General features: G+C 58.3%; 2 protein-coding genes and 1 long non-coding RNA gene across 12 annotated transcripts in view; 1 reads left to right on the forward strand and 2 right to left on the reverse strand.

The window, feature by feature from the left end:
• The window catches only part of KHK (ketohexokinase), a 25,690-nt gene extending 13,340 nt beyond the window's left edge, over window positions 1–12,350 (reverse strand). For 2 of the 9 annotated variants that reach the window (XM_019827773.3, XR_002155099.3), the window contains exons 1-6: window positions 12,219–12,350; window positions 8,182–8,298; window positions 5,976–6,110; window positions 5,652–5,786; window positions 3,746–3,818; window positions 3,021–3,167 (exon numbers count right to left, since the gene is read on the reverse strand). In XM_019827773.3, coding sequence (XP_019683332.1) covers window positions 3,021–3,167; window positions 3,746–3,818; window positions 5,652–5,786; window positions 5,976–6,110; window positions 8,182–8,298; window positions 12,219–12,310 — 699 coding nt within the window. In that variant the 5' untranslated portion in view covers window positions 12,311–12,350. Of the gene's footprint in view, window positions 1–1,202; window positions 1,498–1,587; window positions 1,746–1,841; window positions 1,972–2,166; window positions 2,359–3,020; window positions 3,168–3,745; window positions 3,819–5,651; window positions 5,787–5,975; window positions 6,111–8,181; window positions 8,299–12,218 lie in introns of those variants that run through there. The other 7 variants (XM_019827772.2, XM_003984404.4, XM_003984405.4 and 4 more) reach the window with 7 other exon arrangements.
• On the forward strand, window positions 3,807–8,836 carry LOC123384577. Its single transcript, XR_006595873.1, has 3 exons — window positions 3,807–4,375; window positions 4,486–6,535; window positions 8,452–8,836. It is a non-coding gene; the product is annotated as an uncharacterized LOC123384577 (long non-coding RNA).
• Window positions 12,351–13,147: 797 nt separating the features above from the next.
• EMILIN1 (elastin microfibril interfacer 1) lies at window positions 13,148–21,001 on the reverse strand. 2 transcript variants are annotated; one of them, XM_023252016.2, is made up of 8 exons: window positions 20,344–21,001; window positions 19,275–19,400; window positions 18,587–18,807; window positions 15,548–17,488; window positions 15,054–15,170; window positions 14,623–14,640; window positions 14,322–14,459; window positions 13,148–13,900 (listed from the first exon to the last, which is right to left on the reverse strand). In XM_023252016.2, the coding sequence occupies exons 1-8, from the start codon at window positions 20,511–20,513 to the stop codon at window positions 13,563–13,565; spliced, it is 3,069 nt and encodes a 1,022-aa protein (XP_023107784.2). In that variant the 5' UTR covers window positions 20,514–21,001; the 3' UTR covers window positions 13,148–13,562. The 2 variants fall into 2 exon arrangements, with proteins under 2 accessions (XP_023107784.2, XP_044910752.1); XM_045054817.1 differs by having other exon boundaries at window positions 19,275–20,002; window positions 20,344–20,484.
• Window positions 21,002–21,965: the final 964 nt, after the last annotated feature.

Raw genomic sequence — 21,965 nt, forward strand, 5'->3', positions numbered from 1 at the left:
TACAGGTCTAGCCTGCCTGATCTCAGGGACACAGGGGGTTGGGGACCGGGAGGGCCTCTCGGAGGGGCTTCGGCTTTCCCAGTGTTCGTGGACGGTGCCTGGCAAGCAGGCTGCAGCAGTAGGGCCCGGCCGGCTGCAGACAAGCCGGGGAAGAGAGCACAGCCTCTCCCTGGAGCCCGAGTGCTCCCCTTCCCGCCCCCCCCCCCCCCCCCCCCGCCACCGGGTGTTCAGACACCCAGAAGCCTCCTGCAGCTCCGAGCAGGTCTTCCCCACCACGCTGTATGTGCCCACCCCCAAATATTAACAAGAACTGCCATTTATTGAGAGCCTGGTCCGTACCAGCCATCATGCTGGACATTTTATATGTTGTCTGATTGTACCCTCACAAGAATTAGCCCCATTTGACAGATGAGGAAACTGAGGAAGACGGCATTCAGTAATACACCCAAGGTGACACTGCTAGTTAAGTGGCCGATTTGGATTCGGATTCACGTGTGTCAGACTGCAAAGCCCAGGCTCTGTATCACATTCTGTGGCCTCACACACCCTGCCCCAACTCCCCTATGAAGCTTATAAAATAGGCGAATTCCAGTATGCCCTCAGGCCCCGTCTCCCTCCGGGACAGCAACTGTATCCTGGGGCACATTTGTGGCTGAAGCACAGCCTTAACTACAGGGCGGCTCTAAGGGTGGGGCTTGTTGGTTCTGGGACAGTCACGGGGTGGGGGTGGGGGATATTTTTAGATTGTGAAGGCACCACCAAACCAGAGTAGGCTCCCTGCCCATTGGCCCATCAGCTTGGTTCAACCTTGTGGACAGTCCTGGAGCCTTAAGACTGGAGTCTTGTGACAGCCCAGGGGCGCAGAGGAGATTTTCAAATGGGCGTATTGTTCGGAAGGTTCCCTGGGGCACAAGGACAGAAGTGTCCCCCTGCCCCCAGCCAGGAAGCCTCGAGGTCTCTACCCACTCCCTGTGGCTACTCCTCACCAGACCGGCTGGGCCACCACCAAGGGCATAGCTGGAGGCAAGTCTGGGGTACTTCCCTGCTGCTCTGGTGTAGGCAGCCCCTCCTCTGGGCCTCGGCAAGGAGGTTAATTTGGGGACTAGAGAAGAAGAGGGTGAAGGGCTGTAGTATCAAAGCCTCCGGAGTCCCCAGCCAGAGCAGTTCAGGAATCAAGGACAAACAGACTGGCAGAAGGAAGCTGGCTTTGGGGCAGATTTATTTCCTGTGTGGCTCAGCAGTGTGAGAGAGACACAGGACACAGGCGGAACCCTCCCACGGTCTGCATCCGCCCAGGGAGCAGGGCAGCCCCTGTGCCAGGCCGGATGGAGGGGAGAAGGCAACGGCGGCCGGTGATGCCAGCCTCCAAGGAGGGGGGTAGTGTAAGCCAGCAACCGCCACCATCAGGCATTCACACAATGCCATCAAAGCCCTGCAGGCCACACTTCTTGCCGGCCACCTGGCAGCCAAATCTCAAAGCCTCCTGCATACTCTTCCCTGGAGGGACAAATAGATGAGCTCAGTCCTCCGGGCAGAGGCAGGCCTCAGCCCTGGGCCTCGTGTGGGGGGGGGGGGGGGGGTACTCACCCTGGGACAGGCTGAATATGACTGAGGCGTTGAAGGTGTCTCCGGCCCCCAGAGTATCCACCACCCGGGGTGGAGGGAAAGCATCCGAGTGAAGCAGCTGTCCGTCAGGGCCCAGGGCATCAGCGCCCTCCTCAGCCCAGGCGCAGACTAGCATAGCCCTGCAAGGCCCTCCACTCAGCTGGGCTGTCAGCCCACCCGGGCCCCCAGCCTCACCCCCCTCCTCAGGGCGGCCCCCAGGGTCCAGGCTCACTCACGCTCTGTACCTAAGGCCTCTTCCTGGCTTTCCCCTGCTCACCCTTTCCTCACACGACCATACAAGCCCCTCAGGGCCTCCACTGCTGACCGGAACCCCAAGTGCCTGGCCACATCTTTGCTGACAAACACCTGTGGGCAGTGGAAGAGAGGCTGACGGTTACCTCCGCCCTAGTCCTGGCTCACTCACCACCAGCAGCCTGGCGTTGCGCCCATAGTGCAATGTCACTCCTCCAACGTGGCCACCTAAATCCCCAACGTAGTATCTCGCTGTCCCACTGGGATGCGTTTTCATACTTGCTCTAGATATGCTAGAATACAGCCCTGTAAATTGTGACGCAAAAATCCCCGGTTTATTTGTTCTAGAGCAACGAATGTCCCTGCAATTGAAAACCCACAGCGAGCCTTGAGCGCCATCTGGCGGTGAGAGCTACCACTGCCACGTTACACCTCTGGCTCTCGCGGGCGTTTTTGTTTTGTTTTCCTAATGCAACTACGCCCTCTGGGTCGTTTCTTCACCTATAAAACAAAGGGGCAGGGGTTGTAGAGCTTCCTCAACACCAGCTACACATTAGAACTTCCAGAGAGAGTTTTGTTAAAAAATACTTCAGCTGAGCTCCACCCCCACCAATCAAATAAAAATCCAGGGTGTGGCTCAGGCACCCGTACCTTTGTGCTGCCACAGTGGAGGTCCAACCAGCTCAGGCTATGATGCCAGGATTGTCACTCAGATTTCATTTCCATTCCAGAACTGCCCAAACTTACCCTATGCAAGTCCCCTCCCATCCTCCCTCACCCCTCAGTGGCCCCCACAGCCTGCCACCCACCCCAGAGTTGGAGGACCCCTGGGAGAACAGTCCCATTCTTCCATTTGACAGAAGGAGAGACTGAGGAGGCCCAGGGAGGAGATGCTCCCACGCAGGGTGCTCCGAGGCTGGCTCTAGTAGCCCCCCCCCCCTTGGCTACTCTCGTACCTATGCACCCACTGGGACGGAGAAATTTTGCTCCGTGGCCACTGCTGAGGCCTGCACGGGAGCCCAAAGCTGGGGGCCTCTTTGCCCCCCACCTGCCAATGACACCAAGCCATTCCAGGTGTGGGAGGCAGAACAAGGGAATGCTTGGCTCCCTTTAAGAACCAAATTAGCAGGATGTGGCAAGGGGAAGCTGTGTGAGCCACTCACCACGTCTCCATAGCCAAACAGCTGGAACAGCTCCTCTCGGGGCTTCTCCACTTCCACGGACACTCGGATCTTTTGACCTGGAGGCTGCCTGGCATTGTGCTGTTCTATCCGCTGCAGCATCTGCACCTGTTCCGATGCATTCCGGCCCTGGGGCGGGGCGGGGCGGGGCAGCTCAGGACCAGCTGGGCAGTGCCCAGCTGATCTGGCTCATTCTTCCCTCCCTGCTGGAATTCTGGGTGAGGGGAGGCAGGGGGCGGGAACTCCATTCTAAGTTTCAAAATTCTAGAGCAGTCATGGACCTTGGAGACCTTATTGACCAGCACCCCCCCCCCCCCCCATTTCACAGAGGAGGAGACAAAAGAATAAAAGAGAGACTTTCTTAAGGACCTACAGTAAATTAAATCACAAGGCTAGGATTAGAACTTGGGACTTCTCAGAGTCTAGAGGAGGTGGGCAGTCTGTAACACAGAAAGCATGGGCCTTTGCCTGGAGCCGGCATCCTGCTTCTGGTGCCTACACCCTGCTGTGTGACCTTGAGTAAGTCACCCAATCTTTCTGGGCCTTAGTTTCCTACCTGAAAACACAAAGAAGAATGGAGAGGGGATGAGGGTGCTTGGATTCATTTATCTCTAAGGTACATCATGGTTCAAAAAAACTAAGAAGGCAAAATATGTGGAGGACCTGGCACGTTGAGCCCCTCAAAACACAGGTAGGGCAGGACTTGCCTCGATGTGGATCCACTTGAACCGGGTCAGATCAACCTTGTCAAAGTCCGCAGCAGACACATCTGGCAGGTTCCTAAGTCATAGGACAGAAACGACAGAAAAGGCATGATGGTGAGGTCAGCCAAGGCTGGGATCTCTGGTTGCTGGGGCCCCTTTGCCTGGTGCTGCCTGCAGCATGGCCAGAAACTACTCTACAGCACAGGCTTCTACAGCACAGGCTTCTGAGGCTCAGCTCCAGGATAGGCGCTATTCCAGGCTAAACTCCTGACCACTCCTTGCCCCACTCAGTTCCATCCAGACAGGGGATTAGAAGCAGTTTGCTAGAATGCCCTTTGGGTGTTGGAGGCTGTGATATTTTCTAAGGGTAAACTCAACTGCAGCATGTGACGAGAGGCCAGTTGAGTGCCTTGGAGACCACATCTCCCAGAATACTCTAAGAGCACCAGGGACTACAATTCCCAGAATTCCCCGCCTTGCCAGCAGCACACACAGCTCCCAGCATGCAATGCCCTGGTGATCTACAAAGGCTATGGCTGCTCTGGGTCTGGTCCTGTTCACTTCTGGCGTCCCAGCCGTGACAGCACCACCGTTCTAAGTTCGGCGGCTCTGTGTTACAACTCCTAGGTCAAGGTTGGTGCTTGAGGATGAGTTTTTGTTTGGCTGACTTAGGTGTGGAGCCCTGGGAAGGGTCCGCCTTGACCAGTGAGCTACACCTAACCTATATTCCTCCCGCTCTGCAGCCGAGTCCATCCAGTTAACTAGCCGAGTACCTGGGCCTTTCTGAGGCTGCTTCCCCATTTGGTAGATGGGTCCAAACCCACCAGCTTGTTGCAGTTGAAGGTAACGTGTGTGGATCTCCCTACACTGAGGCCAGAGGGCAACAAACGTTTCTCCTTGGAACTCCTCTCCTTCCCTTCCTGTGAATACCCATGTGGTGTCCTTGATCAAAGTTGCTACAGATTGTTACCTGATGGGCAGAACACTAGGAGTGACCAAGGTGAAGGTCATTGCTTGCACATATGCCCACTCACTTATTCATTGCGACACAGTGAGCCCAGAGACCACTGGCCATAGAGCTTGTCCTAGGATAATTGCCCCCTCTTCCCCAGGTCCAGTAGTCATGCCGGGCAGCCTGAACCCCAGGGCTGCCGGGTGTGGACCACCTCAGCCCTAACATAGTACCTGGCACATGCTAGATTCTTAGTAAGCTAAATGTCTGAGATTCTTCAGGAGGCAATCTAGGGGAGACAAGAAGGGTCTGGGCCCACAGGGCCTCTCCCTAGCAGCTTGGGACTTTAAAGGGATTCCCTCCCCCCAGTTAACATGGCATCAGATGGCCCTGATCTGCTGACCCAATGTTCCCCTTCCCCCTACTTCAGCAATAGCTGTGAACTGTGTGTGGCATTTGGCCTGGCTTCATTACGCAGGGAGCTTCGCGGTGGCTCATCTCTTCTGAACACCCAAACCCAGCTCCTTGGTGCCATGCTGCAGGCTGCCAACCCTGGGGCTGACCCTGGAAATTCCAGTGAGTCCCCTTCAGGGCTTCAGATGGTTTGCATCACACCTCCTGTCCCCCGCTCCTCGGAACAATTTCCCCACACCCATACCCAGGCTGCTGATTGGCCAATTACGGAGGAATTACATCACGGATTATGTTTTGCGCAGGCCTGCCCCGCCCATCCTTGGTAGTGACCGAGGCCAAGTCACCAGGCAGAACAAAGCACATCTCTTCCCACCTCACTTCTCTCCTAATTGAAAACAATTCAGAAATCACTGAGCAGTTTGGCATGAGGACAATTTCTGGTATAGAGAGAGGCGGCAGAGAGCAGGCAGTTGGGATGCCCGTGGTGGCGAGGGAGGGAACTGATTGGTGGGCCGTGCCAGGGCGAGGCCGGGGGGGCCTTACGTGTCGTAGAGCACAATGGTGCGGGAGCCATTGCAGTTGTTGACGATGCAGCAAGAGCATGGGGTTTCCCCTCTGCCCTGCCAGGCCACCTGAGACACATCCACGCCCCGCTGCCTGAAGTCGGCCACCAGGAAGCTTGAGGTGGAGCCCGAGCCAAGGGAAGGGCAAGGAGACACAAATTAGAGCCTACGAGTGGCCTGGGCCTCCCTCAGGGTTGAGGAGGAATGCCGGAGCAGGGGTGCCTCTCTGAGAAGAAGGGTCCCGTTCCGGGAGTTCGGTGATGGCGGCGGCGGCGGCTGGCAAGGTGCGGACAGGCGTACAAACCTGTAGGCATGGAGGATGGTGCGGCTACCACTGGCCTCGTTGATGATGACTGTGGAGATGGGGACAGAGCCCGTGGTCTGAAAGACTGTGTAGCGTAGGTCCACAGAATAGCGGCGGAGGTCATCCAGGACAAAACTGCCGAGACGGAGTAACCCAGGGGAGGTGTAGTTCGATAGGGTTTGGGGACTGGAGGGAGGCGGCAGGGACTCCGGCTGCAAAGGGTTTGGGGACTGGAGGGAGGCGGCAGGGACTCCGGCTGCAAAGGGTTTGGGGACTGGAGGGAGGCGGCAGGGACTCTGGCTGCAAGCAGAGGGGGCTAGGAGGGAGCCGGGAATCACCGTGCTGTCAGAGGCTATGCCAGGGGGCAGGAGAGGCAGGGGCACAGAGCCTGGAACTCAGGGAGAGAAACACTAAGGGACGTTCTTTTAGGTCCTGGCTGAGGTAAACTCCAACCCGGATCCTGTCCTTCAGTCTGACTCAAGCCAGAAAGGACGTGCTCAGTGAACCCAGATGGGGTAGATCTGGGGGCCTGGAGCACGTGCCCTGCTTGAACGAAGCAGGTGAGGGCACTGTGGTCTGTCTCATGCAAAGCCTTGGCAGAACTGATAATTACCAAGGTGGTACTTCGCTCCCCAGCTGCCCTCTACACACTCATCCTCACGGTACTCTTCTCTCGGGAGTCCCTTGAGTGCTACTGGGATTCCACTCAGTCCGCGACTGCCTCCGTGATGCCCAGCCAGGAAGTGGTGCTGCCTTGGTGAGGCCACCCACCGCCCTCACCTCTCGTGGCAAGGTGAACCCCGCAGGCAGTGAGCTGGCTCCCAGTGCCTGATGCTCTTCGACATGGGGCCTGGTCCAGGACTCTTCCCCAGAATCCCCTCTAATCAGAGTGAGTGGGAGGTGGACCCTGGGGGAGACTGCGCCACCCCCACGCTTCCTGGCCGCAGCGTCTCTGGAAAGTGTCCTGTGACCGCTGGTCCAGCCACCATCTTGGCCTTTCTCACGCTGGCTGGACAATACAGATTTGTATATAGGCATCAAGCTGGGGCATCATTCCTTGTCGTACACCTCAAAGATCCTTTAAATAGTAGGATCCTTCCAAAGCATGCAAACTACAGGGTGGTTTTCCAAATGATTTTTTGCACCCTCCGTGCCTAGCACGTGGTAGGTGCTCATTAAATGCTTGCTGAACAAAGGGGGAGAATTTGGAATGGCCTACCTAACGGCATTATTGTTCCAGAAAGGTGAGTCTACCACCCTAAGCCAGAGGAACAGGAAGGAAGACAGCCACTGAAGAAGGTTGACAAGTGGCCAGCTATTGGCACCAGGTCCCTCTGTCCCACCTCACAGGGCGGGCCCTTGCCCACTGATTTGTTTTGTGCCGGATCACCGAGGAAGAGAATCTGGCCACAGCTCAGGGGGCTGGGCTCTGGCAGCACCCCCATGAAACCAGGGTTCAAAGGGCTGTGCTTCACAGGCCAGCAACCTGGCAGCCTGCCCTAGTGCCCACAGTGGGCAAAGTGTGGGCCTCACCTCCTGATAAGCGTTTGCTGAGGTGGCGGGGCCAGGGGTCAAAGGGCTCTTGGGTCCCCACAGCAGCCAACATGGAGAAAACGTACGGGCCACCTACGGGCTGCAGCCTCACAGCCGGGGAGCTGGGAGGCCTGGGCCTGGGCCCAGCTTTAGCACGTGGCTTCAGGGTGTCCTCGGCAGGCTGCTCTTGTTGCTTTAGTGAACCACGGGGACACAGCAGTGGCCCTGCCCCCTCAGCTGGGGAAGAAACCGTGGGCCTGAACCCTAGGACCATGGATGCTGGACATCCCCGAGGGAGGGTTGGGACAGCAGGTCCCTAGCTGCCTCCTGCCACAAGCATAGCCAGGATTAGGGACTTGGGAAGGGCAAAGTCACATCCATTGCAGAGTCTGTTGGAAGCAAGGAAGGAGAAGGTGGGAAGCTGAGCAGGCTCTGGGCAGTGGCCAGGGAAACAGGCTGTGGAAATAAAAGCTTTCACAGGAGAGCGTTAGCACCCGAGCAGCAAACAGCCGCGCTTGGGAGGGTCTGGGATGCTGGTGCCCCACTCGTGCCCCTCCCACCCATTTCTGGTGGCCACACACCGTTTCTCACAGCCTGCCCCCAGCCCCCCACCCCCACCCAGGGTTAAGACTTCCTTCTACAGGGCAGTCTGCCCGCTCCTTCCTCCACTCACTCGGCAACATGGCCCGGGGCCAGCGAGCCCATGAAGGCACAGGGGGCTCCGAGCAGGGAGAGGACGGTGCAGGAATTAGATGCGTTGCCTCCACGCTGCCATCTCTGGGACAAGCACCTGCAAAACACAGGGAGGGTCCCTGCAGCTCCAGCAGGCTGATGCCAGGATAAGCAAGACCAAACGCAGTCCTGGGGCAGGGCCCCGGGGCGTGTAAAAGCTGGGAGGCCTCCCTCAGAAAGCATCTTGATTTTTCCATTTTCACTCCTTCAGGTATCTCAGAGGAGGGCTCCACTAACTCAGGTGACCTCCTCCTCAGTTACAAAGACCCACCTCTCCCCCAGGCAGAGGGACCTTCAGCCTCCACCTTGATTGCTGGATACCAAGAGCCTCTTCCCAAAGGTGTCAAATCTGCTACCTACTCCTGTCCTTGTAACAACTCAGGTCAAAATAAGTAAGACAGGGAGCAAACCTGTACGCTGTAACCAATGTAGGAGTTATGTGGAGGGAAAGCTAACTTTTACCATGTCAAGGTTAAGGGGTGCCTGGGTGGCTCAGTCAGTTAAACATCCGGCCCTTGGCTTCAGCTCAGGTCACAATCTCGTGGTTTCGTGGGTTCAAGTCCCATGTCGGGCTCTGCGCTGGCAGTGCTGAGCCTGCTTGGGATTCTCTCTCTCCCTTTCTCTCTGCCCCTCCCCCATTTGCACTGCCTCTCTCTCAAAATAAATAAACTTAGGAAAAAAAATTTTTTTAAAGATTTAAAAATGCAATGTCAAAAGTTAAAAAGATTATTGGAGGGACGCCTGGGTGGCGCAGTCGGTTAAGCGTCCGACTTCAGCCAGGTCACGATCTCGCGGTCCGTGAGTTCGAGCCCCGCGTCGGGCTCTGGGCTGATGGCTCGGAGCCTGGAGCCTGTTTCCGATTCTGTGTCTCCCTCTCTCTCTGCCCCTCGCCCGTTCATGCTCTGTCTCTCTCTGTCCCAAAAATAAATAAACGTTGAAAAAAATTTTAAAAAAAAAGATTATTGGATGAAGACCAGTTTTTCTCCATTCCCCCCCCCTTTTTTTTTTGCAGTTTTATTGAAATATAATTGCCATATAACAGTCCATAAGTTTAAGGTATACGATGTGGTGATTTGATATACGCACATATTGCAAAATGATTACCACAATAAGGTTTGTTAACACAACATCCCATCACATAATTACCTTTTTTTCCCTCAGTTTTTCTCTATCTTTGCTGGAAACCTAACTCAAGGTGTACTCCGAGGAAACTAACTGGAGATACACCCAAAGGACTGCATTGTTGTCAACAACGAAAATGATTACTTATGCATGTTCAAAGCACTGGAACGATTTCTCATTGTGCTCCAATAATACTGGCAGGTAAACAGTGCAGGCTGTTATTTATATTCTTCCAGTTCCAAAAACAAGAGTAACTGTGGCCTCACAGTAAGAAGAACCACTAATTAAGAAATAAATGAAACAGGGGTGCCTGGGTGGCTCAGTCGGTTAAGCGTCTGGCTTCAGCTCAGGTCACGATCTCGCGGTCCGTGAGTTTGAGTCCCGCGTCGGGCTCTCTGGGCTGATGGCTCAGAGCCTGGAGCCTGCTTCAGATTCTGTGTCTCCCTCTCTCTCCGCCCCTCCCCTGTTCATGCTCTGTCTCTCTCTGTCTCAAAAATAAATAAACTTAAAAAAAAAAGAAAGAAATGAAACAGAATTTTTAGGCTAAGGTATTTTGGCACACAAGACTTAACCCTGTGGTTCTCTTCAGCCTTGGGAAAAGGTGTCCGTGATCTTATTAGAAAGGAAACTATTTGGGGTGCCTGGGTGGCTCAGTCGGTTGAGCATCCCACTCATGGTCTGTGGGTTCGAGCCCCATGTCAGGCTCTACGCCGACAGCTCAGAGCCTGGAGTCTCCTTCGGATTCTGTGTCTCCCTCCCTCTCTGTCCCTCTCCAGCTCATGCTGTCTCTCTCTTGCTCTCAAAAATCAACATTAAAAAAAAAAAAAAAGAAAAGATACTAATTTGTAAAAGGTCAAACATTACTCAAGCTATGAGCTTTAGAGAAATTTTCATGCAGATTAGAAAGGGGGAGCCCAGTGGGATTTGACTTGCTCAGATCACACCAATACTTCATGACAAAGCTGCTGTCAGAACCCAGGTTTCCTTACTCCCTAAACCACTGCAATGCGCTCTATATTTCTGAATAGAAAGTAGTTAGGCCCCAGCTTGGATGAGGTTTCACAGAAAGGTTACACACTTTGGCTTTGTGGAGATCCTTCAAAGTCACACGAATACCCAACTTCGTGTGCAGAAATGCTCTGCTGAGCAAGAGAATGCTTTCTGGAAGGCTCTTCTTGGCCTGGACTCTGGGAGGCAGGGCCGTTCCTCAGGGGTCTGGCCAAGTTCCAGGTGGCAGCTCCTGATAGTCCCAGCTGTCCATGGAGCACAGAGAGTCTGGGACAGATGGGGCTGAGGTGCCCACTTGGGAAGGTCTGGGTCCCAACTTGGGCTTGCCCATCTGGGAAGCACAACAGAGTCCAGAAGGTGGGCTGGGTGAGCTAGGCACGTGACAGACAGAGGCCCTATGGGCAAGGGCTCTGCTCAGCAGAGGAGCAGAGCTATGGGTCTGGGGGAGAGGGGGGTACACCCTGGGAGCAGAGAGCATGGAGAACATGGGAAGGGTCTCTTTAGAGAGGCACCTTCCTTTGCGCTCACCTTCAGAATGAGCTCGTCCTAGTGGGAGCCCCGAGGATCTCCTTATCCTAACCTCTCCCCCTAAGTAAGCTCAAAGGGAATGGGCCTGCAGCTCTTGTGAAAAGCAGGCACTCCGGTTCCTCCCCGGGCCCTCCGGTCCTGGGATCCACACTGTTCTCTTGAGAGGAGGCCTAACTCCTCATGGTGCACTGCATCCTGGGGCCAGCTTGACCTGGTAGGGGGGCTAGGTCTACAGAGCAGCATCCCCTTGTGCCCCTCCCCCACTGTCCCTGTGCCCCTGGCAAGGGCTCTAACCTCCGGCAAACAAAGCAGCCCAAAGCAAAGGGTCAACTCCGTGAGATGGGCAGAGGGAGCACAGGAGACAACAGAGGCCTGGAGCACTAGATTCGTAGGCGTTGTAACTACCACTCAGTAACTACGTGGTCTTACGATTCTTATTTAATTTCTCCACATATTTAGCTGCTTCATCATCTATAAAGAGAGGATCCGACTGACCCTTCCATACTGCCCACTGGCTGCTGTAAGGAAATTATGTGGTAATGCATGTGACGGGGCTGGGTGGACCCAAAGATTCTAGCCCACAGAAATGCCCTCTTGGGATTGCAGTGATTAACGGTGAGGTTCTTATCAAGAGTAAATATAAGAGCCAACCAGCGACTCTTCCACTTTTACCAGGCAACCAAGAAAGACGCTGTGTTTTGTAAAAAGGACTTCTGGTAAACTCCTTTTGGAATTTAGCGCCAGGGAAACACGTTGGTGATGGCACGCGAACCAGCTCTATCCACCACCCACAGCATCTCCAAATACACCTCCAGTGCCAGCGAGGCCTTGAAGCTAGAGTGAAGCTCAAATACCACGGTTTTAAATGTTCCTGCGGTCTAACTGCATACTTATTGTAAGCTACCTCAAGATTTAAGAAATAGATGAGATATACGTGGTAGATAAATTAGAAGTAAATGCTGGTAAGAGGCAAGTGCAGCCGTCTTTTTGTTAAAAAGAGAGAAGCTGGTCGCGCACCTTACTAGCTCTGTGCCCTTGGTTGAATCTCTTCATCTACCTGCTTATGGGTAAAACGTGGATAATGATTCCTGGAACGGCAATTGGCGAACACAGTACTATCCAAAGCCTGGGCCTTATTACTACTAACGGCCTCAATTCCTTCCCTAGGTCCTCCCGGGCGGAGGGGACGGGACACCAGCTCCCGAGGCTGGACTCTCACTGCGGGGCCCCTGGCCCCGCGGACCTGGGGTCTGAGCTGCCGGGCTCAAACGTGGGGCTGCAGCGGCCCCTGGGGTGTCCGAGGGGCCCGGGCGCCCCTACCTGCTGTCCGTGTCCTCCTCCGGGTACTTGTCCACTACATTGATGATGTCCAGCACCACTAGCCCCACGCACAGGATCTGCTTGTCCTCCATGAGGCCGCTCCCGGAGCTTTCTGCCCGCCTGGCTGACGGGGTTCCTCCCGGGCTCTGCGTTTTATCCCCGAGGATCGGGTCCCCGCTCCTGGGGCGGACTTGGCTCCTCCTCTGCGTCCTGAGCTCCTCCCCTCAGAGAGCCTTCTGCAGTCTCGAGGGAACGGAGCAGGGCCCTTGCTCCCCACGCCCACCGAGCGGGCCTGGGAACGCAGACCCCCGAGACCTTGGTTCCCGGCCTTCCCTTAGCAGGTGGCGTGGCCCAGCAGATGGCAACCCTTCCCGCTTCTTGGCCTCATTTCCTCACTTGTCAGGCAGACTCGAAGCTCATGCAAACCTCTCTAGATTGCAGCTAGGCAATCTCCTGAATGCAAAAAAAAGTGCAGTAGAAAGGCGTCCCTTGCCCCTCCCTCTCCTGCACCTGCGACTCCCACTCCAGACCCGAGACCGCCGTAGTGCCGGGCCTCGAAGCTGCGGCCTGGCCCCCTCAGCCCTAGCCTTCCCCGGCGCGTCGCCGCGGCTCCGCCCCGCCCCCGAGGTCCAGCCAATCCCAGCTCGAGGCCCCGCCTCCCCCGCCGGGCAGCTGGGGCGGCTAGGTGAGCCACCGCGGTCACGTGACGGGAGTCGGCTCCCAGAGCCCCCTGGCGGACGCCGGCGGAACGGGCGTTCCGGGGAGGAGCGCCGGGCACGGGCCGCCGGCGCGTGCACAGCAAGTGCGCGCAGAGCCACCGAGCCCGGAGGAGGGGCGATCAGGGTCCCCAACCTGGGGCTTCACCTCCCTCTCCCCGTCCGTCCCTTGTGTACTTCTGTCTACCCTTGAATACGTACTGGAGCAGACGGTTTGTTTTGTTTTGTTTTGTTTTTTAGAAAAACCAAGTGTCTTTATTCCTGAATAGTTTAGTATGGCGGTGGGGGCCGGAGCCCGTCGGGAGAGCCCTGCATCGGCCTGGAGGCCAGCTGGAGGAGCAGAAGGTGCGAGGATGGGCTCCTCCGCAGTCGGCCCTGCAGGGGACGGCGAGCAGGCCAAAAGTCTGGACGAGGGGATGCCAGAGTCCCCCACCCGGCGCGCTCAGGCCGTGGCGAAGAGATTGCTCTGGGCGCCTGTGCCACAGAGGGGACAGGGACGGCGGCTCGCCTGGGGCTGGCGTGGCGGGACGGAGCCCCACCCCAGGCAGGAAGCCGGGGGAGCCCCGCCGCCCCAGCTGGCTCTTTGGCCGGCGTAGACACTAAGGGCCGGTCGGGCCCAGCCCCCTGTCTACACCTGTTTGGGCTCCAGGTCCTCGTAGAGCAGGGCTCCGCTGAAGATGGTGAGCGGCTCCTCTGAGTGCGCCAGCTGCCCCATGACCAGGTCGATGCAGACCGTGTCTCCAGCCTGCAGCGGCAGGATGAGGCTGAAGACCCCCAGGGCGCCGGGGCTGGGCTGGCTCTCGGCTACTGGCTTATTCTCCAGGCCTTCAGGCTCGTAGCCACCGGAGTCTATGCGGGCCACGCCCAGGTTGGAGCGGGACAGCACGGCCTCCACTTTCTCATGCCGGTGCCCAGTCAGCACCGCGCTCAGAAAGTAGCGCCCGGTCAGTGGTGCTGTGAACACGCCTGGGAACAAGGATGGCAGTCAGGAGGGGAGACAGGTGGCAGGGGCCAGGGAGGTGTTGGGGAGCCCACCCAGAACTCCTGGACTAAGGAGGAACCTGCTGGCTCTTTTCACCTGTCTTCCACTAGAGTGTAAGTTCTACCAGGGCAGGGCATTTGGCGTTTTGTTGGTTACTGCGCACCCAGCACATTACAGCATCCCCGGGGCCCCAATAAAGAGCTGTTGAACAGAAGCGCTCCTGCCTTCCCCAGCTCACCCCTTACCCAAGCTGTGGTGAAACTGGGTAAATGAAGGAAGTAGGGATCTCCCCAAACCAGAGCATGAGAAGATTTCCCCTTGTCTGAGGGGGCAAGAATGAGAACATATCACTGCACAGCCTTTCCCGTCTCCCCCATTGCCCAGCCAGCCTGCTTCCAGGCTTACCAGTCTCTGGATCGTAATAGCCCCCATCGTTGAGCAGGACTCTGTCGAAGGGCACTGTGCCTGGTTCAGACCGTGGCAAACTCAGGGCAGCTGAAAAGGCCACCGGGGGCACAGGGGCTGCTGGTGCCCCCTCCACTCCTGGGTAGGGGTAAAGGGGGGGGTGTCAGAGTGGATGCTCAGTGCAGAGCTGCCTGGCCCCCTTCCCCTCCTGGGTCTCTACCTCCAGGGCTGCCTGAGGCCTTCCATCCTCCAACCTCTAGTTCAGTTCCCCTCCCTCCAGCACCAGATGAGAGGAACTTACCCTGCTCTCCTTGGGGACCTGTGGGAAGACAAGAGGGAGCAGTAAGAAGGGGGCAGCTCTCACTAAGTCACTCAGCAAACATCTGCTGAATCTCTCCGCTGTGCTAGGCGTCACACAGACTCCAAAGCAGGAAGGGGGGTGTCAAGAAAAGGAGGAATAGGGTCCCTTCAGTGCAACTAGCCCCCAGCCTTTCACACCCTACATAGCTCTGTGAGCCCAGCCTTAGTCTTCAATACAGCAGCGAGGCCACGCTATCCAACTAGCCCATATGGTGACTGTCCCAGTTCCTAGTCACTCCCTGTCAGCCATATAGCCCCCCCCCCCATTCCTTGCCCCTTTCCTCCCTTCTCTGTCAAATTCAGAATAGAATGTCGAGCCTAGGGCTGCTAGAGGAGTGGGGGAGTTCCCGCTGCAGTAGGAATCTCACATACCTGGTGGCCCAATGGGTCCCTTTTGTCCATCCTTGCCTGGAGGTCCTGGAGGTCCAGCAGGGCCTGGGGGTCCTTGTATCCCGGGAGGCCCTGGGGGCCCAGCCTCACCTGCGGGCCCTACAGTGACAAAATTCAGTTGAAGGAAAGCCACAAAAGGAGTTTCCAAAGGACAAGGAAAGTCATGGCTCCATGGACAGATGGTGGGGCACCTTGCTGCCCGTGCTGGATACCCGGCTGGCGGAGCAGCACCCCACCCCTGCCCACAGGCCTGTCTGAGCTGCCAGTGGAGAGTGGGGAGCCAGGAGCTTGGGTCATCTGTTGTGGACAAACCGACCCCCGGGACAGTGATGGGTCTGCCATTCATGCTGGGCAGAGCAAGGAGAAAGTAGATGAGATTAAGACTGGCTACTGTGGGGTAGGGATAGGAGAAAGAAAAGACTTAAAAGGCCCCCCCACCACCACCTCCCACCGCATGCCTTCTCTCGCCCCCTCACCAGTGAGGTCCTTCAGACTGAGCTGGTGAAGCCTGTCCTCCAGCAGCAGCAGGGAGCTGTTAAGGGCACCGAGCCGCCTGCCCAGGCCCGCCTGCCCCCCAAGCAGCTTCTCCAGCAAGGCTGCCTGCGTCTGGCTGGTGCTGTTGGTTTCCCGTAGCCCAGCCCAGAGCCCAGCCACGTGTCGGGAAAGGCCTTCACGCAGGCCCTGCAGTCCCCCCGCCACAGTGTCTAGCCGCTCACAGACTCCTTCAAGACGGCCCAATCGCCCCTCTAGGCTGGGGCACTGGCCAGCCTGGGCCTGTCCCTCTTCCAGGCCTCGGAAGCGCTCCTCACTCTCTGTAGCATGCTCCGTGGCCTCCTGTTGCAGCCTGTTAATCTCAGAGATGATACGGTCCTTGGTGGCTCCCAAGTCAGCCAGATCGGCACCCTGCCCTTCCACGGTGGTCTGGAGCTCGTGCAGTGAGTCATTGAGAGAACTGAAGGTGAGAATAACCTCGGACAGCTCTCCTTGCAGGGCCTGTAGGGCTGAGCCTGAGCTCCCCCCAAACACACTGAAGCCGTCCAGAGGCCCTCGGCTTGGTCCCCCAACCCCGGGGCCGGCCCCGGGGCCCCGTGGGGGTAACAGGGGGCAGGAGCAGCGCTCCACACCGTCCCGAAGGCGGCCCAGCTCCTCTTGGACACCACCACAGGCCCCACAGCCCTCATCCCCACGGGCCTGCAGGAGACCCTCCAGTTGGCCCAGCCGTGCCGCCGTGAGGTTCAGCTGCAGCGCGAACTCCGCCGTCGTCTCGTCCAGCGCGTCAACACGCCCCTGGAGCTGGCCCACGACCCCTTGCAGCTCCTCCAGTGCAGCCTGCCGGGCCTCCCCGGCTGCTCCCACTTCGTGCAGGCCTGAGCCCACCAGACGCAGCTGCCCCTCGCTGTCTAGCACCCTGCGCTCCAAGGCACTGAGGATCTCGCTCACCTGGGTGTCCTGCTCCCCCGGGGCCCCGGAGCAGAGCTGCCCACACGCCTGCACAGCCCCTGCCACCTGCTCTTCCAGCAGATCCAGCCGCCCACCCAGCTCTCCGCTCATGTTGGCCAACAGTCCCTCCAGCTTCTCCAGTCGGCCCCGGGCGGCAGGCAGCCAGTGGCCCAGGCCCCCAGGGCGCCCGGGCCAGCCCTCCTCCTGCTCCTGTGAGGGACCCAGAGTGGAGTTGAACTGGTCCTCCAGGCGAGAGAGGCGGGATGCTAAGCTGGTGTAGCCCGGGGGGTGCCCCCCCTGCCCAGCCGCTCCTCCCAGCTCGGTGCCTCGCCGCCCACTCAACACTGTCACCGAGCCGGCCACTACATCCAGCCTCCGCTCCAGCTCTGCTAGCCGCCGGGCCAGCTCCGGAGGGCAGCACTCCTGAAGGGGCCTGCGGCCCGCGGCCTGCCCGGGGAGCTGCCGCTGCCGCTCCTCCACCGAGGTCAGTCGCTTCTCCAGCACTCGCAGCCGCTCTCTGTCCTCCTGCCGCTGCCGGCGGAAGTCATCCAGCCCCGCCAGGCACACGGAGCAGGACTCCTGCAGCCGCCGCTCCAGCTCCCGCGGCAGCTCCTCACTGTGGCCGGGAGGGGCCGGGGCTGGGGCGGGGGCCCTGCCACCGCCGCCACCGCCGCCACCGCCGCCACCGCCGCCGTGATGGTTGTTGAGATGGCCCAGCTCCTGGTCATGGGTGGAGACGCGGTTGTCCAGGAGCTGCAGCTGCTGTTGGATCTCAGTGAGGGTCTCGTGCACTCCAGGGCGGGCAGCTGCGTCCGCTGGCTGCTGCCTCCCGTTAAAGGCCGTCTCCACGGCCCTCTGGACGTCTTCCGCCAGGCGCCCGCTCAGTCCCTGCAGGACACCGCGGAGGCCCTGCAGCTCCTTTGTCAGGCTCTGCACCTGCTCCTCCAGCTGCTGCACCTTCTCTGACTCCCCAGGACCTGGCAAAGAGGCGAAGGCATAAGGCGGAGGGGCCGGGCCTCAGAGCTCAGTGCCTACCTCCGAGGCCCTGCCTTCCCCGGCTCCAGCAAGAGCTCCTGGCTGAGTCAGCCACTCCTTAGCTGGGTAATTTGGGCAAGAAAAGATGGAAAGAAACTCCATTTACTGAATGCCTCTAGGCCCAATTTGTAACATGGCTTCCCCCACCCCTTACACCAAACTCCACTGGACAGATATCACAGCTTTCTCCGTTCTGTAGACCGTGAGACTGAGGCTCAGGGGACATTAAGGAACTGGGCCATGGATTACGAGTTTAGTAAGTGGCCGAGGCAAGTTTCAAACCCAGGGCATCCATTTGACCACCAAGTCTACTATCCAGAGTTTCTCTCAGAAACTGTTTTCTCATCTGTGAAATGGGAATATGGGGAGGCACTGTGGACCCCATAACAGTGGATGTTCCTGGGCGGCAAGCACCTGTCCCTAACACCAAGGGACAGGCGAGGTTCCGCGGGAAGCCTGCAGGGGCTCTAGCTGGACGGTGGGAGAATCAGCCAGAAGTTCCTGTTTCCATCATTACAGCATGACTATCTCCCTGGCAGGCAAACACAGCACGTCTGTCCGCAGTGCCTGGTGCACACACGACAGGAAAGCAGGGGGGACTGCTGCATTCTGGGACCTGCAGTCTCCAGAGGCCACCGAGGGGCCTGGGACCTGTAGTCGGGTGCAGTGCATGCTAGGACTTGTAGTCTATCCCCGTGGTGAACAAGCTTCTCCCAGGAATTCCCCCTTCCTCCCGAAGTGGCTCGCAACTGGGAAGTATCTCGGCCACATGTGGGCGTGCGTGAGCACATTCTCTTTCTCAGCCTTTTTTTTTTTCTCTCCCTCTCTTTCAATCTGCTTCTGTCACACACACACACACACACACACACACACACACACACAGCGCATGGGCCTCACGGGTAGGCAGAGAATCTCAGTGATCTCACTCCCTTCTATTCCCTTCTGACTTGGGGCACAGGGTTTTTCCCTCGACAACCTGGCCCCACATTTTCCACCCGGTACCAGCTCCCACTTCTCTCCCCAGCGGCTCCCACACTCACCTTCCCCACCTAGTCCACTCAGGTGGCTTCCTGCACTGGAGCCGGAGAGGTTGGGGCGGGCGGGCCGGGGCCGGGGGCGTGGTGTGGTAGGTGCAGGACCCAGCGCCGGGGCAGGACCCTCAGCACAGTCATCGCCCCCATACCCCTGACAGCACCTCCACTCCATATCTGTCACTGTCTTGTAGGCCACTCGGTAACGAGGACGGAGGAAGCTGCGGTACCTGGGAGAGGCAGAGGGAGGCCTCTTTACTCCTCCCTGTACTGTCAGTGACCCTGGGACCTGTCCTCAGAGATGGGCAGCTGCTGGTGGTGGACAAGTCCTGTCCCTCAGGCTGGGTCCCCCTTACTGTCCAGCATGTGTCTGTGCTCAGCTGACAGCTGTCAGCTTTCTGGCCAGGAGCCAAATCCCTGTTCTTCCTCCCCTTGTCCTATGCTGGAACCTCGAACTCCTCCTCTGGGGCCTGACTCAGCCCAGAGAAGGCATTTGGGGGTGGGCAGGGTGGTCTAGGTAACTTTGCCCTCAGTATCCGCCCCAAACTGTTGCCTCGGCATCTTCTCAAATGGTTCTGACTGAAGCCCCTGGTCCTGTCCCTTGCTGCCTGCTTTGCACGAATTCCCTGAGTTGGCTGCCCTCCTTCTGTCCTAGCCCAGCCCCACCAAGTACCCATCCCCCAGCACTGGGGCTCACATGATGCTGCGGGGACACTGGGGCTGGCCCCAGCCACAGGGCTGGTAGTCGGGCTTGATGAAGGTCTCCACTCCATCCTCAAGGACACAGCTCACTGTCCGGGTCACCACAAAGGCACACCAGTTCCTGTAGGCACAACCCCACCTGGGCCCAAGGGCCAAGACACAAGCCCCAGAGGAGGGCCCAGGGGCTACCAGAGGGGCTGAGGGAGGGTCAAAAGATGAAGGGCCCCTGGGGACCTGTAGGAGCCAGGACTTTGGCAGGGCAGCTCCCCCCACGCTTTCCTGTGCCGTAAGAGTCGGTAAAGACTTTTCAAGACAGCAAAAGGAAGCACAGAATGGAAAACCACAACTATAAGAAGTCGATTCTCATGGCTGGGGGGTCCTGGGGAGCCTCTGAATTCACACATTCATTCACGTCCCTTTCTGTCCCAATCCCCAGCCTAGCGTGGCCTGTATGAGCCAGCTGGCCGGGTCCCTCTGGTGATCCCCTGGATGCTGGCTTCCACCCACCCCTAAGAGAAGAGGACGGGGCAGGCAGGGGTCCAGCTCAGGGTTAAGTAGAGAATAAGCCATCGATGAACGCTGCCCCTCTCATCGCTGGCCGTTCTACACTCTTGGCCCCATTCATGCTGGCCTTTGATCTGTGTCCGGCTGGAGAGCCCGAAGGGACAGAGCAGCCGCAGCGTCAGAAAGAATCACAGATCACTGGATGGGGCCGAGGAAGCCCTAAGAAGGGATAAAGGTCTGCCGGAGGATACCAGGCTGGGACGCAACGGTCAGCCTGCAGGAAGGCCCGGCCCGTGCCCTTCAGGGGAGTTTTCCCGGGCACCTAACTACGGGTCCCCCTGAGGTAAGGGAGGGACCTATCTATTTAGGGGGCCCTGGAAATGCCCCATGGGAAGGTGGGCTTGTGCAGGGCCACCTGATGGATGGGCTTCCTCTCCCCCTCTTCCCTGCACTAGGGCATACGGCCCCGGAGAGGGTAGCCAAGGCGAGGACCAGGATACCAACCTCCTGACCCACCCTCCCACCCACCTCCAGCCTTGGGCTGGGACCCAGACTCTTACCTGTGGCGGCTGGCAGGCCGGGGGGCGCTCTGGGCCTGGGGTTCACCAGGGCTGAGGGCCCCGCCGCCCCCTGTGTAGAGGCTATAACCACGAGGAGGGTGGCTAGCTGCCCCCACGGCTGTGGTCAGCAGGCAGCAGAGGTAGCAGCTCCAGAGGGTGCTGGGGGCCATGGTGGGGGCGCTCCGCAGTGGTCCTCAGAGGCACATCCCGGCCTGACCACTGGCGCCTCTGTCTGGAGCCGGGATGCCTCTGCTCCGAGGGACAGCGCCGGGGCCGGGTCCTGTCCCCAGCTTCCTGCCGGCGGCAGCCCCCAGCCACACGCCTCCTCCTTGGCCGCCTGGCCTGACCCCTCTCCCCCTCCTCTTTCCTCCTCAGGCTCCTGTCTGTCCCTCCCTTGGTTCCTTCCGTTCTCCTCTTCTCCACTTCTGAGGGGAGTTTGTTCTCTGTGCCCCCTGGCCTCCTGTGCCTGGTCCCTGCCCCTCTCAGATGCTGCTTCCTGGGCCTCCACCCCCCTCGCCCCAGCTGGCCCTCCTCTGGTCTCCCTATCTGTTTTCCCCAATGACCGGATCCTGGGGGTGACAGGGCTTTGCCCCTGTGGCTGTTCAGAGGCGCAAGAGTGGCTGCGGGGCGGGCCCTGGCCTCCCGCCTCCCTCTCTTGCTCACTCCCTTCCCCCCTGTCTGGCTGGCGGTCCAGCCTCCCCCTTCCTCCCCCCACCTCTCCAACCATCGTGCGCCACATCTGCTTCTTGTTAACTCCGGGAAAGAGAGGAAAAAAAAGGAAAAACAGAGAAATGTGGAGTTGCCGCCAGGCTTGGGGCCAGCCTCTCAGACGGGCCACATGGAGTGGAGCCGGGGCCAGAGCTGGGGAGGAGGCCCTGGGCTGGTCGCTTAGACAGGGAACGGGAGCTGGAGCCACAGCTCCCCTGGGGCTAGGGCAAGCCTCCTCTGGGAGAGAAGACCCGAGAAAGGAGGGGAGGACTGTAAAAGAATGAACTTGTAGGGCTCAGCAGGGCATCACTCAACCATCTTGTCCAGCTGCCTGCTTCTACAGATGTGAACAATGAGGCCCAGAGTGGGAAAGTAACGCGTCCGAGGTAACACAGCACATTAAGAGTGGGGCTGTGATTAGAATTTAAATACCTAGGTCAGTGACTTGGGAGGAAGAAGTAGGATAGGTGAGAGAGCTACTGGGCCAGGGAGGAGACGGAAAAGAACACCACTGAGGCAGGCAGGAAATTTCAGAGAAGCCAGAGGAGGAAGAAAGGAATCTGGAAATGAGGCCACAGCCTTCTGTCAAGCATGGAGAGGACATGAGCAGGAGGAGACTTATTCTCAAAAAACCAAATGAATATGGATCCCAGGCCTTTCTTGGTAAAGGCCAGGCCGTAAGCGGGGGAGGGGAAGGAAGGAGGCAAACTGGGCAGTTATCTAAATCTACAGAGCCCAAAGGAAGTCACTCCCCAGCCTAGAGGCAAGCCTGATAGCCTCTGTAGCCGGCAAGGAACTCAGTCCCATTCAACAGCCTGACGGGGAAGCTCCTCTTGAGATGTCCGAATCCGTCAGCTGCCCCCCCCCCCCCCCTCACCATCTGGCCTCAGCACTGCGCTCTGGACCAGGTGTCC

The sequence above is a fragment of the Felis catus genome, chromosome A3 (genome assembly GCF_018350175.1).
Source record: "Felis catus isolate Fca126 chromosome A3, F.catus_Fca126_mat1.0, whole genome shotgun sequence".
Lineage (NCBI taxonomy): Eukaryota > Metazoa > Chordata > Mammalia > Carnivora > Felidae > Felis > Felis catus.